Genomic DNA, 19,746 nt, shown 5'->3' on the forward strand with positions numbered 1-19,746 from the left:
GAAAGTTGCCACTGATGACAACTACTGAAGATTGCCACTGATCACAACTACTGAAGACCGCCTTGCAATACGGTTTTTCGATGTGTTTCTTCAAATTTGAATTTGAAAATTGGTTTAAATAAATCCCACAAAACTTGCACCGAGCCTTCAATGAATGGTCATCACTCAATTCAACCAAATCCCAATTGCACCAAATCTCTTGATTACGATTATGAGGTACAATACGAACGAAACTTGGTTCGGCGTTGGAACCTTGACCAACCGATGATTGTGAGGCAGCCATAACAACAAATATGAATATAGAAGAAGAGAAAACAAGAGATTAGAGAACTCAAAACGTTGTAATAGCGTTTTTTTGTATTTTTTTGCGTTCGGGTTTGCGTTTTGAGTGTTGTGATGAACCCATGACACCAAATACCTATTTATACTAGTAGTGGGGTGCTTGGGGGAGCCAAAAAAAAGCTATTTTTGACCCCAACGGTCAAAAAACGGCCAAAAAAACGATTTCCAACGGCTATATTCGATCCAACGGCTAGAACCGATTAGGAACCGGTTCCGGATGGTTCGGTTCCAGAACCGGTTCCGGTTCGGTTCCGGTTCCTACCCGCCCCCACTTAAAAATGCAAGAACCGGTCACGGATCATCGGGTTGAATCAGATAGGGTCCGGTTCCTACAAAAAACGGGTAGGAACCGGTTCGGGTCCGGTTCGGGTCCACCGGTTCGGTTCCAGGAACCGGTTTCGTTGAACATCTTGCATGGCATGTTTATTATAAATGACATACTAATATACTATAGGTTGAGGTTAATATCGAGTCTATTACGCAACCCAACCCCATTAGTTCAATCGTTAAAAAGAGAAAAGTTGATTCGTGTTGAGAAGTTAAACTGAAATCTATGTTTATTACATGGGGTAACCGTATGACTCTTTTATATAGTTGTCTTTATTGATATTTACCACTCAACTAAAAATTAAATTAATTAATGTGAAATCAAAATATACTACAAAAGACAGAACAAGTGAGACTTTAAGTAAAAGGAAACTAATTTATCAATCAAAATCAAATTATGACATAACATTTTTAAGTTAAAAGGAAACTGATTTGCCGTCTGATCAAGAAAAATATTTTTAGTGCTACTTTTGTTTTCTAAAATCATCGTAGCTTTACGATGGACAAGTTTCAAACATCATGCTAAAATGAATCAAACCCAATTATCAAATGAACGGTTATGTTAATCTGTTATAATAAAGCCAGATTATCTTTAATTATAAACCGGTTTTTTCGACGCTGACGTCTAATATGTCATATTATTTCCAAAATTGTTGTCCCTAACTACAGATTCTACAAATTCTAACTTACACAAGAATTTGAATATAAAGTGTTAGTTTCGTTTTGCATTTTACATAAAAATAGCATATATTCTTTTTTATGATGGAGACACATGGGGCTCACTTTTGACAATAAAAGAAAATTTGATTTGCCAAACCTAAATTATTTGAGGAATTATGCCTTGTTGTGGGACCCCAACTCATGTTTTAATTGATTTAGTGTTACATAATTATTGGTCTAAACATAAACAGCATGCCCATGTGTGACAGGATCTAAAACAACATGTCAACATGCCATGGGCCCAACTTTCATCCAATCAAACTCTTATGAAAACTTTGTGCAAGACATTTATATGTGACATAGCAACGTGTCTAAATAAAATAAATATCGACTTACAGAATGTGTTAAAATATGAACAAACTATGAGTATGACTTGAGGTCCTGTCCCAATTAACATTAAACATACAAAGACTTTCACAATTTGAGCATGTCACAAAGTTGGACCTTAAGATTCAATGCATGATTTGATACTATTATTAATATTATGGTCCATGTTTAAGCATAAAAAATGCAAAAATCGAATAAACGCATGAAATATTACTTCAACTGTGAATCTGTGATACTTGTATATATTGCTTTAGCTTATATAACCGGGTACTTGTATAGTTCTTCATTTCTTGTAGTGATGACTTGAAGATCTATGCTCTTACGTCAGTAAGCTTATAAATACGTACACAAAATTCACTCAACCAAGTTGCGTTTTGAACATTATTACAATGAAATAGCATTGTTTTAAATGTACATTAAATATAAAGATAGTAATGAAATAATGATAATGAGTATGACATGAGTTCCGGTCTCAGTTAACATTAAACATGCACGACTTTTTAAAGTTGAACATATCACAAAATTGAAGCTTAAGGTTCAGCTCGACTTACTATAAATATTTTAATCTATCTAAAATTACAAAAGGCGGTATAAATACATGTAAATATTATTTTATCTAAATACATGTATATGTTGTATATAGGACGGTTATAAACCACCTAGCCGTTTCATTCTCTCTATCCTAATATAACATCACAATTCACAAGATACAACTATTTATACGGTTCTTACAATAATATTTAAAGATTCGTGTTCCGTACAATAATATTTAAAGATTCGTGTTCCGTGCTAGTACGCTTATACATAGGTACACAAAATTCACTCAACAAAGTTGTGTTCCTAACATTATTATCACAATGACATAACATTGTTTCAAAAGTACAAAACAACAATACATCAGGAACATAACCAAAAACTAACATTAAAATAACAAACACAAAATTCACTCAACCATCATGCGGTTTCTAAACTAAAACACACTGAGGCCTACCTCTGTACAATTCTCTAGATCTTGACATTGCGGTTTACTGCAAATGGCGTTTTGAGTAAACGTTTCTGCTTTCTTGTTTCATGGGTTCTCGCTTGATTAAGCTTGTATCAATGAGACAGTTTTATGATGGCACGCGAAGGTGCTTTATTTGTTATGATATTTCAAGCCTTTTGGAATGCGCGAGATGAGGCTCCATGTAGAAGCCGAACGAACCCCAGGAAACTAAGCTTCCCGTCCGCGTGTCTGATCCAGTCTTGAAGAACAATGTGAACCGGTATCGAAGGGCTAAGACCGAGTTCCTAAATTTATACAAAAATAAATATATTTAAATTTGTTAATCTTGAACAACAAAGAAGATTCATGCTTTAACCCAAACAGGTCAAATTCGTGAACTGGGTCCAGGTCAAATGAATCAAAAGCTGCATAAAGTTCCTAAATTTATTTATAAATAGTTAAACAGAAAACAGGTCAAGGTCAAAAAATTGGTATTGATGGACTAAGAAGTTCCTAAAGTTATAAAAAAGTATTTAAGTTTATTAATCTTGAACAAAAAAAAATTATGATTTAACTCAAACAGGCCAGAATGGTGAAAACGTGTCAAGGTCAAATGGGTCAAATAGGTATTGACGGGCTAAGACCAAATTTCTAATTTTATAAAGAAAAATATATATACAAATTTTATAATCTTGAATAAGCAAAAAGATTCATGCTAAAAAAACAGTGGTCGATTCATGTTAAGTTTTAACTCCAACGGGCCAAACTAGTAAAACATATAGACAATTTAAAAAAAAAAAGAACGGGTAAAGGTCACATGGGTCAAAAATCGCGGGAAATGTCTTTTGAATGCATACAATCCCCTAACTCGTTTAATTCAAATTATATTTTTAACTAAAACTATATATTTTCATCATCATATTTAGCACGCTAATTACTCTTATATTGTTGATAAAGTTATATATTTCATACCGAGGCAAGCTCTTCAATCATAATAGGACGATTTCCGTCTTTTTCAAAAAGGTCATACGCACGACGCGCGAGTTGCTCCCAGTTATCCATTGCTTCTAGCTGATGAATGCTAATGGCAGCTGCTCCAAATTCCTCAAAATCAATTTTTTTATATTGAAGAGAACTCACCTGTAAAAACATAAACATATATTTTTATTTAGCTTCCATTGCTTTGGTTTCTTGTTATTGATCTTCACCACTAAAAGGGTATTTGAGCAAAATTACCATATTCACAAAATCTAGCACGCGCGAGTCCTTAACCGCATCGGTGCAGTTTTTCACTAAAGCCTGCAGAGTTATAAACAAATTTAAATTAGCAAAAAGAAAAACAAATTATCACTTAAGACAAGAAGTTGTGATTATTGAAGACAAAAGACGTACTGATTTGAAGTTCTGCATGGATATGAATCCATTTTTGTTAGGCCCGAGTGACATGAATTGATTACGAAGATAGCCTAGTTCTGTAACTGTCAAAGTCTTTGCAACAGCCTGTCAAGTAGCATAATAAGGTCAAACAAGCTGACTTAATACTCAAAATCGTACAATTTCGTTTGCAGTTTTGTTATGGAATATTTGATGATGATGTTACTAGAAAAAACAAATGTAATATCCGAAATTATATTAAGATATCAAAGGACGGTTCAAGATTTTGAGGTTTAAAAAACAGTCAGTTTGACCATTAAAGTCAAAATCAGTTCATTATATACGTTTCTTTATTAAAGAAATATAAAAATAGATATAAATAAGGTGCATACCCCTAAAGCAGCTTTTCTTAGAGGAGATGAACATATATACGCTTTTACATTCTTGTAGATTATCATGTCCAACGGTATTCTCACATCATGATAATTGGCCAACCATGGATGACCTAATCATGAAAACACACAATGTTAGCATAACACTATGAATAATACAAGTTACTTTCCATTTTTAGAAATTTCTACGTTTCCCATATATAGAAAGTTCTTCTACTCTCATTTAAACAAAAATCGGTGCACGTGTCTATGCAGTTCTCTGCTTAAAATTGGTATCGTATTGAACGTCCCTCTGTTTGTGAGAACAAAACTTAACTATTAATTTTTTCACTCTTAAATTTTTTAAAAAGTATATAAGAAAATAGTAATAGTCTAAATGTAATGGTCATAGTTACTCACTCCTCTCTTCTAAAATAAAAAGACCAAATACAAACATATTAGTCTGATTGTCCGTTTGTGTATATATAGCCTACACATGTAGGTAAATGGTACAATATTAACTCATAATAAGTCACATACGACCATACTAGTTTGATATAGTTTTTATGCACATAACCTATGCATGTGATTGTAAAAAGCACAAAATTTAATGAATATAAAAGTTTATCAAAAAAATTATAGATTTATATTTATTCTTTTTGTAATTTGGTGTCTAATGATCCTTCTCTCTCTCTATACACACACACACAAACATATATATATATATATATATATATATGTTTGTGTGTGTGTGTGGGTGGGTGGGTGTGTGTTCTTAGTAAGGGTGGAAAAACTTACTTAGAGCTTGTGAAGCGGTAAGTCGTTTTCTGTAATCTTTGTTTAACAACCTTTTAACAAAGTCAACCGCATCGGTTGACAAAGAAGGCCACGGGGCTTCTTCAAAATTTGGGTCAGCCTTGAGAACAGCACGGAAGATTCCGGACTCCGTGCGGGCCCAAAATGGCCGACTTCCACATAAAAGAATGTAAGCAATAACACCAGTACTCCACATGTCAGCTTCGGTTCCATATGATCTATGTAAAACCTCGGGAGCTACATAGTATGCACTTCCAACAATATCATTCAACCTCTCATCTGTACGTGTTTAACTTTAACCGTTAGTCAAGCATGGTCAAACCTGTTTAGAGCCCGTTAAAGACAAATAATAACACTATTAAGACTTTGACCTGGCTTAACATAGTCGGAGAGTCCAAAGTCAATGGCTTTAAGGAGTGAATGCTCGTCTTTAGATGTAAACAAAAAGTTCTGAGGCAAAATAAAACAAATATTAGCAACTATTTTTAAATCTGATGTCGATATCATTTGTTAATGTTGTAGTAACAAAATGCAATGTTTGACTAGACACATAGTTTAATAATAGCTTTGACTAATGACTAGAAGATATGTGGCAAAACGGGCGGTTTGGATAAAGGGTTTGGGCCAAAAGGGATAATTTCTTGTGCAGATCGAAAAGGGTCCGTTTGGATTGACTTGAAACACTTTTTGTCCAAATGTTTAGAAAATATATGACCATTTAATGTGTCAAATATGATTCCAAAACTTATGTTATTTCATTTTTCCCAACCAGGCTAAAGGGTAAATTTTATAGGACCGCAGTTAGACCTACGATGTTATATGGAACAGACTGCTAGGCCATCAAGAAGTCACATGCGCGTAAGCTAGAGGTAGCAGAGATGAGAATGCTAAGGTGGATGTGTGGGCACACAAGATTAGACCGAATAAGAAATGATGTTTTTTATAACACGTATTTAGTGTTCATTACTAATATCACTATTTTTAAATCGCGGTCCCATATAACATCGCAGGTTATTTCATTTATAACCTAATGTTTAAAAACGATTTAGGATGATTTATGCATTTTTATTTCATTGATAATCTAATTTTCAAAAATGATTTAAGATGGTTTATGCATTAAAAATACATTCTGACCGACTTGTGACCGTTTCACCCATTGCTTTTTGGCTATTTCTTTTTTTCTATTTATAACCTTTTGGCGTTACAGATTAAAAGAATATCCTGTGTCTCAACCATAAAAGTCAAAAATATAAAAGACAAAGCTAAAAAGATGTAAAATGAGTTATTTACCTCGGGCTTTAGATCACGGTGAACCACACCTTGAAGATGACAATAGGCGGTGATTCTCAATATTTGGACCATAACGGCCTTTGCATCTTCTTCAGAGTATTTTCCACCCCTACAAACACACTCATTTACAAATTGACCAAAAGGTTGACCATGGTTGATTACAATAAGATTAACCGCGCATACCTTGCAAGTATCCTATCCAATAGTTCACCACCTTTACATAACCTACAAAAGGGTACAACACACATACAATATTAACGATTATGACTTCAAAACAAATATGAAGTAATGTAAAATGTCAAAAATACCATCCACTTACTCCATAACTATGTAGACATTATCTTCATCCTCATAAGCATCATAAAATTGAACTAGATTGTCGTGGCCTGATAATGCCTTTAATATTTTCACTTCTCTCCTTGCATCTTCAATGGCAATTACCGTTGTCATCTGAATAAACATCAAGAAACTTATTATAAAGCCACACAAAACTAAAAAGTCTCACTTTTTTTACTTACTGAATACCAAGATTATTTTAGAATCTTTTATATAGTTGAATGTAATAAAAGATTTAAGTATTTATACTAACTATAAAGTCAAAATGAAATATTTTGACCACAGAAGTCAACCTCCACATAATTTTAGCAATTCAACGATCTGTCTTGAACTTTTGATGTGCTTTTATTTCTTACGTAGAGATTTAAAAAGTAAAATGGCCATAAATACCAAGATTACTTTAGTATCAATTATAGAGTTAATGTAAAACAAGATTTAGTGTTTATATTAACTATAAAGTCAAAAAGTAATCATTTTGATCACAGAAGTCAACCTTCGCATTGCTAGTCATGTTTACCTATCTAGAGACTAAAAAGGTAAAAAATGACCATATATAATCAGACAACCAGAATCAGTTTTGTTGTTGCTTCCCCTATATTTAATCATCCAAAAGGGATTATTTGACCTCTTAATAATCAAATAATCAGAACAGTTTCACTGTATGAAAACACTATAAACCGACTACATCAAGTGCGCTTTTTATAACCAGGAAATAGATATTACTAGAACAGGAACTGTAACAGATTAGCAGTTCCAAAGGTTATTTATGAACAAACAACATAACAAAACAAACAAGTGATATGAGTAAAACTAGTAAAAATCAAACCTTGGATTTGGGAATAACTTTAACTGCAACATCATGACCCTTCATACTTCCTTTCTTTCCCTTTGCAGTACAAGTATACCCAAAATGCCCCCTACCCACTTCTTCCCCAAGATCATAATGGCTCAACAGCTGCTTTGAATACCCGAAATTCTTATCAAGTCCAACTTCAAACTCATTTCCTTCAGGAATTGAGGCCTCATTAGGCTTAACAGACCCATGTCTTCTAGCAAGCAAAGATCTAATATGTTTTGCAGGTGACGGTGGTGCGAATGACCGTTTGAATATCCGTAAAGGCGTCGAAACGATACTCGAATTTGCCGGTGAGTTTTTGAAAGCAGTACTGTTGTGAAAGGGGCTTGGACTGTAATAAGGGAAATTTGATGATTTGCCAGTTGAATTCAGGGTTGTCGGTTTGATTTCATCGTGGGAATTCGGGTTTTCGAGATGGGATTCAAGGGTTTGGTTGGGTTTTCCATGACAAAGACCCATGGATTCACAAATAATAAGTTAAAGCAAGGTGCTTTATGGTTATATAGTTCAAGAAAATCAAGAAAGTGGTGAAATTTAATAAATTTGGATGCCAAGATTGTAACTTTATCAATTACACTGCATCACCCACCAATTTCTTGAAATCTTTCTTGAAAACTTTCTACAAATTTTATAAAAAAACAGAGGAAATTGCAATGATTTGTTTGCTTTATTAGCTTTCTTGGCACAAACCCACTAAGAACAAGGTCACCGATTCTTGAAAATAATTATGTTACCTGCAAAAGAGGGAAGAAAAGCTCAAGACTTTGAAAAGCAAATTCACTTTCTGATCAAGAACAATGATAATAATTATAGTAATAATGTCAGAAAGAGAAAAAAAAACTTACAAGAAATCAGAAATGATCAAGGGTTTGCACCTGAAGATTATAAAGCAATAGTTGAGTGAGAATAATAATAATAATTGTAGGAGGTTGTTCTCCATGAAAGTAAAGTGGGTGGGTGTGTGTGTTTGAGAGATTGGGAGGTTAAGAAAAGAACCCAGAAAAGTGGAAAGAAAAAGATGCTTATTAATTTAGCACAGAGAGAGAAACAACAATAAAAAGAAAATTAAAGGCTGCACAATTTTGTTATTTCCTACCCTGTTTTAAACATCTCCCAATCTTATTTTTAGGGATGGTTATTATGTTGTTGTCATGGGATTTTATACCTAATTATAAAATATCTTAAGTATCATTAATTATTCAATTTGTTGGTAAATAGACCTTAAAACCGATTTAAAATGTCAAATACTCAACTATATTTCTAATAGTTTTACAATTTTAATTTGTTTATCTTTTTCTTAAAGCTATATGATATATTAATATATTCGGTTTTGATATGAATAAATAAATTCGGGTGATTTGGCTAGTATCATCTGGTATCGTACGTGTCCCATACCCAAAAAGCTTTATAAGTTTTTAACGACATTTTAAGTTTTTAAATAACCATTAGAATGTTTTAGTTTTCGGGTTTTTCACTCATTGTTTAGCTGATTTTGTTGTGGCTTTCATTTTGTTCAATTATGTTTTAGTGAAAGTTATTAAACATTGATAATGATACATGGTTTTGTGCTTAAAAACTAAAGATGATAAATTTAGTAAGAAACTAAATTAAACTAAAGTAATAATAATAATGTGAGAAATGGGTGTACTGTTGAGAGATGATTAGAGGACCCTATTATTTATGTGGTGTATTTATTTCTAGTGTAATGGTGGTGAGTGGGGTTGGTTCTTTGGATGCTTCCAGCCTGTCCATATTAGAGGCAAGAACTATACATTTGCTAACAAACACTTTAAGACTTTCAGCTTTGACCATTTTTTTGCTTTGACCATACTAAAATCCACTTTTAATTACTTTATTATTACAAGTTTAATCTTGCATTTGTAACGTATTAGATGCCATTGATAGTATTAGAGATATCATCATCCTTTGGGTCTTTGAGTTTGTGGTCATAGTTTCTTGTAGGCCGAACACTTTGATCTTGTTTATAATACATATGCTGTTAAAAAAGAAGAGAGATATTATCATTGATAAATTTATTTAAACTTTCGTTTATTATATCTATAGATTATGAGTTAATAAGGTAATAGAAAAAAACTAAATACCTAGAGAATTAAGCTGAGGGAAAACCAGACAACTTAGGAGTCATATAGAAGGACTAAACTGTATTTGAATTCTTACTACTTTTATACTTACAACTATAGAAAGAGAAATGAATATAAAATTGCCAGTCTTCTAAAATTAGACGGGAACTATTCAAATTGTTATTTTAGTCTATTAACTGTTGTTTTAGTCTATTTATATTGTAATGCCAAAATTTTAACTTCAATAAACACATTTAAGGTTTTAAATTAAGAAAATAGGTTCTCACATTTCATCCAGATTGTATCATTTATGTACCTATTTACATCATACCATATCCGAGTTAGAACGTTGTCTCAAAACACAATATAAGTTGACATATTTACGAAAGAAGTCCTGGAATGTACACCTACATACGTTCGTTCCCACCTCTTCAAAATTTGCTTTTGTCTCTTCAGTACAATGTCTCAATGTTTCGTGGTCCACTTATGTGTTGATGAGGACTCACCCCCCCCCCCCACCCCACCACAGTCATTGTCATATATATGATGACTTTCTCCGTTATAAACATTATCAACAATTCAACTACTGGAATTTTTAATTCAAATCACTAGCATCAAACATCTCTAAAACATTACTTGTTTATGGCCTAATACCTAGTGCATTTCTCTACCACATGGATATAAGCCTCAATTCATGTATACTACACATTACTTATTCTTTTACACCTTCAATTTGATTGTGATAATATTAAGAACACTTTACTGCATACCGTATGTTTACTAATACGTCGACATTTTGCAATAGTCAACACACTATGCTTATGTGTTCGTCCTGTTCTCACATCACATCTAAGCGATCAAGTTTCAGTTTATAAAACACCCATCAGAAGCATTTGTTGAAGCTTTGAAGTTGTATTGCTTCTAATGTCAATCTAACACAAAAGCCCGAAATTTACATGTTAGGCCAAACACACCAATTTTCTATAACATGATTTGGTAGCATACTTTTCTATAATCATAGTTTTATAAACTTACTTAATTCGCTATTTTTTAACGGTTTTAATGCATTAATCGCCTATCTATAAAAACAAACTTCAACCATTAAAATATTAGTGAGCCATTTTCATTTATAATTAAATCTTTTGTTTAATAGCAAGAACATCAGTTAACATTATCGGATAATTCACGGGACCTGCCAATACTTGATAACAACGGGATCAGATAACTCGTAGAAAATTTTGGATAGATAGCTTTCAAGAGATTGTTGTAAGAAACTAGTAGAGTCAAGATTCTGAAAACAAAATTAGATTATTACCCTTGAAGGTTTAATGTACTTGAACTTGTGGTCAATCATTATATAACTCATTCAAACCAATTCATCTGTTTTTATCAACTCTTAACTTCTAGTTCTAACTATCATCTTCAAACTTATTGTGGTTTTTATTTAGATAAAAGGACATGCATTTTTTTCTAATCATGAAGACACATAATGATACTTGAGCAACAATTGTGATAATTGATGGCGGCATTAAATTTTTGGTAGGATTCAAAGTTGGAAGTAATTTTATTTGTAGACTTTCGTTCAACTGCAAGTAACGTGTTAATGAAATGTATTTAATACCATTCATGATTCAACTAAACATTTTCTTTTTCTTTTCAATTTTTTATGAGTGAAAATTTAAGATTTTTATAGATTTGCTGAAGTGTTGTGTCCTGTTTGTATGTTTTGGCTAATTGTCTGTGAATATAATATTGTCTTTCAAAAAAGAAAAACAACTTCATACAAATTGTTAGATAATGCAACTTTAAATGCACAAATCATTTGGTTAACCAATATTGTTTAAATCTGTACGGGTGTATGCCCGTCTTTATGCGCCAACTACTTTATGATCTCTCTCCTCCATCTTTACGGGTGGATGCCTTTCTCTCTTTTCCACGTCCACCTCGTTATATAAATATTTTCTTTTCTCACATGAGACTGAGGGCCCTCATTAACTACTTTTTCAGTCATATCCAACAAATATAACATGTATATTATGAACTTTTCAATAATTTATACTTAATAAAAACCTTAGACGTATTGAAAATGTTTTAGATTTAAAATGAATAGGGTATTAGGGTGTGTTATGGAAAGGTAAAAGCGCGTAAAACTATAACAAAATGGCAATAAGGGGCTTGGAAAATCGCCCCGCAAGGGTGCGATGGGGGGTACGAATGAGAGCATTGTGTGCGGACTAGGGGGCGTGAGGGTGGTATAAGTTTTGTTTTTTTTTTGTTATTAATTAACAATATTTGAACCAATAATTTATCACTACCTCACCTTATAATCACATTTCATATTTCACCTCATCATAAGATCGAGTACCGAGACCGTGAAAGCCCTCTGCTAAAGTGCCAACTAGACAACTTTCATGATGAACCCCATGGGTGCCGTGAAGGGTGCGCGAAACTGTGCCTTGCGATGGGTACAACGGATGTGAAGGCTTGTCTGTTTGATTATTTTTTTAATTATTAACTAATAATAATAATTTCACTTCATCTCATTTCACCTTAGAATTATTTTACCAATATCACCCATCCCTCGTTTTCACTCATTCCATAACGCATAGTTTAAACATGTTGTTGAATGTGAAATGTGAAAACCTTATTGCCTATGTGAAATGTGAAACACTCAGCATATCACATTTGACACCTTCCATAACATATATCCTTAAAACTTATAACTTTAAAATAATTACATTTGTAATCGATTAAGGCGATAACTTATTTTTCTTAATTAAGATGCGGCATGTATTTCTGGTTTTTTATAATATTAAAATAACTAGTTTTAGAGCCCGTGTCACACATGGGATAATTCAAATTATAAAATTATAAGTAAAACAAATAATTACATAGCGTATATGAAAAAAATGTATTACTTCTATGCTTGTATCTATACAATGTGTACATAAATTGATTTTATTTATATCACAAAATTATTTTTTTAAATGAACTTAATAAAAAAATGCTTGTGCAAAAGCATACCCGAGAATATTTCTTTCTATTGAAAAATTCATTCTCGGTGCCATATATGTATAACTGAAAGACTTTTGGTTATGAACCAATTTCGGAAATAAAGCTTCTCATACGATAGTAGTTCTAACCACACAGTCTAAATACAAAATGAGCGTTACCTTTATTGATATATTTATCAATTTACCACTCATTAAAGAAAAGTAGAACATTAAATTGTAATAATGGATGTTCTTCGAGAGCTATGTTTTTCTGAGCTACACCATGAAAAAGATTTTGATAAGTTTCAGAAGGCTTATCGACTTTGTCATAATGACAACATAAAAAATAACATGTTAACTCATCCAATTTTGTGAAGATTTTGTTTCATTTGAGCATAGTTTTCTATGACATTCTTCCCATATAACGTTCTGATCACTATTGAAGGAAAAATTAACATTGATATAAATATTTCAAAATTGATAAAAGTTAGAATAATTAATAGGCATTGGGGTGGTATGCCGAAAGTGTTCGCAGTCTTTTTTTACATTTTAATAGTTGAGGGAAAAATAGTCAGTTTGTCAAATCCCGAACCTTTTGATTATTTAAAAATACCCTTAAAAGTAAATTTGAAACCCGAATCATGTTTAAAATTCTAACTTTCATACTTTTGACATTTTAAAGTCAACACTTTAAACCCATAACAAATTTGACGATAAATCTATTTTGCATTTTCAAACTTTTAAAAATACTCAAAATTTTCATTTTTGACCTGTAACAAATTTTGACCTAAATGTAGTTAATTTGTACCAAATAATTTATTTACCAACTTTTGACTCATAATATCAAATTTAAGTTTCATTAAAAAACCCGAAACAATTTTCATTATGAGAAAACATGATTTGTTGTTAATTTTTGAAATTCACCTATTTTGAAATATGTAGTAAAATAATATGTTAATATTTATATTTATAAAAATATATAGATATTATATAAATATAGTGTAAAAGAAAAGTGAATAATTATTTATTTATTATATATATTAGAGTAAATTAGTTTTGAAGAGAAAAAGTTTGTAAGAATTAACCAAAATATGTCAAATATCCACATTTATTTTACTTTATTAGAATAGATAGATCATTTATAGTAACATAGGCGGTGCATTTATAATATCTGAAGGTTTAGTTGTGGGCGATTGTATATACGTAGCACATTTAACCCTCACAAAAGTATCTAATTCCAAACCACCAATACCTATATTTGTACTAGAGTTTTCCACTTCAAGTTTTAATAGAATTTTTTTGTAATTTTAGGTGGTTTAATAGGACCATTTGTATATGTAGGTGATTTATTTAACTTTTCGTAAAACTAGATAACTCGCAAGGGGGGTTGCGAGTTTAACCACAAATTATAAACTCGCAATGGGGGGCAGTGAGTTTAAAGATAATCTGACAAAAATTTTAAACTCGCACGGGGGGATAGCGAGATTTGAATACATCAAATTACTTTCAGAAATTACCCATGTTTTTATCCCTATATATGTTTTAATATAGTATATGTTTAATACATTGGATTTTTCTTAACAAAGATTCTCATGATGAGATTATTGAAAAAAAAAAAAACAAGATGTGGTCATGGGTTCTCCAAAAGCTTTTATGCGAAACTTTTACAAAATAAAAACAAAAACATCTTTTGTTTCCTCTTTTATTATTTATAAGCACACAAGAATCCGTAATATGTTTTAAATAAGTTCACCAACATAACATATCACTACACTCAGTGTCGGAGCTAGCCATTTTTACCTATGGGTTTGGGATTTTTGGTGCTCGATTTTTTCCGACGCCAAAGTTAAGGACCCGGATAGGTCGGGTTAGGTCGGTCAGATAAATAAAATGCAATATCACCATCATAACAAAAGAACGTCGTCAACAATCAATAAATACAAAGTCATATTATATAAAAAAGATATTATATATTATAATTGTTCTCTACGCGCTTTCATGTTTTGAAAATGACTCATAACATCCTCAATCACGACTTAAAGAAAACTCCTTTTCAATCGCAACTTTTATTTAAATTTTATTTAGGTATTATGTTTAAAAATGTTAACTGGTTATTATGTTTAAAAACGTTAACTGGTTACCATTGGTCCATTTAAAAACATTAACTGGTTATTATGTTTAAAAACGTTAACTGGTTATATATAAAATCAAAAAAGACGATCGAACCCGGCGGGCACTATGTGGCTCCGCCACTGACTATGCTTTTCTTAACTGGACCTATATTTCATTCAACACCAACATGGGGAATGATTTGATATATAAAACATATGAAGGGAATAAAAAATATTTGATTTGTGAATGGGTTGTAAGATTCATACTCTAAACATATACATGAAATAAAAACATGGGTTTATAATTTGTGGTTAAACTCGCAGCCCCCCTTGCGAGTTATCTAGTTTTACAAAAAAAAAAAAATAAACCACCTACATATACAAAGGATCCTTCTAAACCACATAGAATTACAAAAAATTCGTTTTAATAACCGTAGTCCAAAATAACCCAACCAAATTGGTTTTATCTACCCTTAGTTATTTTCTAACAATAATACCAACAGGTGGTATTCAACCCGTGCAGTATATATGGTTGGGTGCGACAGAAATTTAAACAGTATCGGTGCATACAATATAACAACCAAAAGAGCAAACCTAAAAAGTTAAATCGTAATCTAAAAAGTTATATCGTAATCTGCCTGCAGACGGTACAATTCCAAAATGTTAAGTCGCAACAAAAGAACAAACCCAAATATACCATAAAAATCATTAGTATGCATATTTTTTTAAACTTTGAGTTTGTTGGTACTTGATAGTTCTTACTCAACTATTTCACATTTTCACTATATTCAAAAGGCTTCAAAACCTATATGTACTTATCCAAATTAGTAGGTGTCAAGTTGTAATTTTGGTCTATCCTCCACATGCATCACATTTGATTTTTTTCCTTAAATAATTTTCATTTAAGTTGTTAAACGTAATATAAATATGGTTAACAACCACTAGGAAAATGCATGCTATATAATATATGTTTTGGTAAGCATTTGAGGTGGCAAGAGACTGGTGACCTACATGACACAACCCCCCCACAACCACAACCAAAACACAAAATAATTATAATAAATCTTGGTTAGAATATTTGATACACTTTTCACCCCTTAATTATTAATGTCAACTTTGTATAGTACTTTGGCTGTTGTTTGGTTATACTTGGATTGGTTGAGTTGTAAATGTCTAAGAATTCGAAAATGTTTTAGAATAAACTTGCAAGATTAAGTTTGAATATAATAATTATGTATATTTTTCTAACAATTTAGTTGAGATGCGTTAATATTTGTTTGTTTGGTTGTTTCCGGCTTCTTGCCAGGCCTCTATATTTACATATAGATGTTGCTGTTAAAATTTGTAGAACCACAAATTACTATTTGAGTGTGTAAAAGGCGAACCGAATAACAATAATTATTATTGAATCATAACAAAATTGATATATTTAGGTTTTCTGATAAGTTAAATAAATAGACACTTTCTAAAATTACACAATCCTATAACAAATTACGAAGAAAAAAAATGTGCCGCTTATTTGTGGTTATGAGAATTTCTATCTTTTAAGTTCTTGTTCGAATTTAGATGGTTATTTCTTGTTCGAACTTGTTACACATGCAACTCTAAAATAAAAGTTCTCATGAAAGTCTCAATACTCTTGAAATGTTGATTCGAGTCAAATTTCACAAGGATCAAACTCTTATTGTTTCTTGGTATTAAACGAAACATTGTAAAAATCACATATAACATATGATGAATAGTTGTTTAATTAGGTTATGTTCTCAAAGTTAAAAGTTAACTTTTAACCGTTCGAAAATCGTTTCAACTTCATATAAACAACTCAATAGGTAATTGAAAGTCATGGCTATACCTCCTACATAGATGATAGTAACCCATAAACTTTTTATAATTAATGGTTAAATTGTAACATAAGTAGAATAAAGGGCACATGAATCCTTTATGTCAAAGGTCCACATTATGGTACTAATAAATTAACGGGAAGTTGGAAGTTTGACACAAGTGAGGGACCAAACTAGTCACTTTCATTTATTATAATAACCATACGGCATATGCTATAACCAAGTCACGCATACGTGATAATTGATGTCCAAACACTCCAAAAGAGTATGCCGGAATCCGATCATCGGTTATCGGCCGACTACAAGCCATATCATGTGTTTGTCTTTCATACATAGACGATAATGTAAAGATTTTTTTTCTTCTGCCATTTCTTTGTCTTTAACATGAAATAGACATTACAAAACGAATGACCTTCACCCCGTAGATGTGTATATATGTGAATGCATTATGCATATATCAACCTTATATAGATTATTCACTAACCGGTCAAACGGGTTAACTTCATTAAGTGGATAATTTTTTTTAATGCATATGAGTTCATGAACTTGTCTTTTTGCAAATAGAAGTCACTATTTGTTACTTTTTTAGGTAGATTAACTAAATCATTTGACTAGTTGAAAATCAATACAAAAGTTCATAGTTACAAAGAAACCAAAAGTTTTGTATGGTTTGTAACTCTAAATAAAATAACTTGTTATAATAAGATATTACATCAATGACCAACAAAAATACATACATGACATTTTCATTCCTTGGTGACTATATAAAAACCATTAATTTAGATTAAAAAAGATAACTTTTTAGGCATTATAATAGACTAATTGATATGGTTCATTTTTTGGTTTGACTAGTTCCATGAATATTTTTAAGGCATTATTGACACCGAATAAATTCTTCAAATAAAGGGATGATAAAGCCAAATCTTTATATCTCAATGTAACATATTCTCTTACAAAGCAAATGATTTCTATGAAAAAGAATAAAGTAATTTTCCCCTCAATCGGAATTTTTTTTTTCACTACACTTTTTGGAGTGGGTTGGATCTCTAAACACAAATGTTGTTTGTATATTATATTTGCAATTATCTTAATCATCATCAATATATTTAAATACTTAGGTTGTGCATTGTTTTCGTTAAACCCCACAACGCCATAGGCCCATAGCCACATCATCAAAATCTAAGACGTTAATGAGTTTGTTAAAGATGGGCATCAAAATGGTGTCGTCTCATAACTCATTAACGCCTTAAAGCAGCAAGGGGGATGGGGTTCATCATAAACCAACCAAACATACCTATGTGGCAATGATGTAGTTGGATGTTATCCACTTTTTAAATAAACCACTACGAATGATCGTACAAATATATATTACTAAATTGCCGGAAAATATTCACCCGTAAAAAATCATGCAATCATATGATATACCTTTTCATATCCCCTAAATGAAAAATGAAAGAATAATGTGACTACCTAATCAGCCATAGCAATACTTTGGAAACTTTCTACATTTTTGTAAAAACATATGTAGGGGTTTTTAAATAACTTTGAATCTATTTAATAAATTATAGAAACACCCTATGTTAATTTATATGAAAAACAAAATTGAGAGTTGTGTTTTGCAGTGGAAACAAGATATCTTTATTCCTTCTGGAGTTCTGGTATCACTTTATCCTTGCCAAGATTTTTTTATCATTTTAAATTTCCACCATGCACATTATTTTATTCTCTAATTTATAAAAAAAATAGTAAAACGTGTGTGATTAAATAGTGGGAAAGTTGAAACATAACACTAGTTTAAGATCTAACAACGCGTGTTTAAAAAAAATAAATTTGGCATATTGTTTATCTGAAAGAATGCGATGAGATTTCGACGAGATTATGTTTGCTATGTGGAATGCTCATCTAGAAAAAAAATAATATATAAGCACACGATAAAAGATGATGGTGAGATGGCGTTGCCTTTTAGCGGGAGATCTTGGGTTCAAACCCAGGCAGTGTGTAAGTTATTGTAAGATTTTAGCAGTTAAAAAAACCAAGATGGATGATGAGTGGGTGCAAAGGAAGAACATGGTAATGACTCGGCGAGGAGGATGGTGAGTGATCCTTGTATATTATATAGAGTTGCGTGCTTACTCGTCTTGATGTTTCAAATATGGGTTTTGGCTTTGGCATGGGACGTTGATGCGAACAAAATTCTAAAGAACACTGCACAACCTAGACGTGGTCCACGATAATGGAGCTTTGGCATGGAGAAGTCTACGAAATTGTATCTTTGGCGTGGATTGGTTTCAAACAAATTTTTTCTTTTTAATTTGTTAAAATACTTTCATTTAATTTTATTTTTCTCTTTAATTTGCGCTTGTTAACTTCTTAAAATACCACGTGTTGTTTAATTTTCTCATGCATAATTTGATATAAATTTTATTAAAAACTTGCATAGTTTAAATAAAGTATTTTTTTTTAGTTTTGTAGTGGGTTTGAAATTAAAGAATTTATAGGTGAGCAAGAATTTATAAGTCACTCTATTAACTATATTAACTTCAAAGTTAAAATATATTCAAATTATCTTTTTCATTAAATATTACTTTTCTTTTACAATTCAAACTATCATAATCTATTATCTATTACATAAAAGAATGCATATAAATATAATATGTAAACGAATATGTTTGATATTATCATAATCTACTGTTAAGTATACGGATGAGATCCTGTATAAATAAAATTAACATACAAAGTATACAAGTAATTTGAGTAATTATAGTTTTGAACTGGAGTGATTATGCTATAAAAAATAATATAGTGTAATAATAATTACTCTAGTTACACTTCTTACGATAAAAGTCATTTGTATTTGTATTTAATCAACACCCTTAAATATATACGGTATTATTTAAGTTTGTAAAAAAGTAATTATAAAAATCCGACATTCAAACACAAAAACTTACAAGCACAATATTTAAAAATTACAATTTG

The 19,746-nt window shown here is 31.4% G+C and overlaps 1 protein-coding gene and 1 long non-coding RNA gene across 2 annotated transcripts in view; both read right to left on the minus strand.

Annotated features, from left to right (window-relative positions):
• Positions 1–19,746, minus strand: part of LOC143633908 (uncharacterized) — a 254,244-nt gene that overhangs the window by 148,738 nt on the left and 85,760 nt on the right. The window lies entirely within an intron of this gene.
• Positions 2,528–8,443, minus strand: LOC143633899 (CDPK-related kinase 7-like). Its single transcript, XM_077102113.1, has 11 exons — positions 7,715–8,443; positions 6,872–7,002; positions 6,736–6,777; positions 6,553–6,661; positions 5,634–5,712; positions 5,245–5,541; positions 4,468–4,580; positions 4,094–4,201; positions 3,938–4,000; positions 3,674–3,841; positions 2,528–3,006 (listed from the first exon to the last, which is right to left on the minus strand). The coding sequence occupies exons 1-11, from the start codon at positions 8,201–8,203 to the stop codon at positions 2,869–2,871; spliced, it is 1,737 nt and encodes a 578-aa protein (XP_076958228.1). The 5' UTR covers positions 8,204–8,443; the 3' UTR covers positions 2,528–2,868.

This window comes from Bidens hawaiensis, unplaced genomic scaffold, assembly GCF_021521415.1.
Source record: "Bidens hawaiensis isolate Kalapana, Puna unplaced genomic scaffold, B.hawaiensis_p1.1 tig00006913_1, whole genome shotgun sequence".
Classification (NCBI taxonomy): domain Eukaryota; kingdom Viridiplantae; phylum Streptophyta; class Magnoliopsida; order Asterales; family Asteraceae; genus Bidens; species Bidens hawaiensis.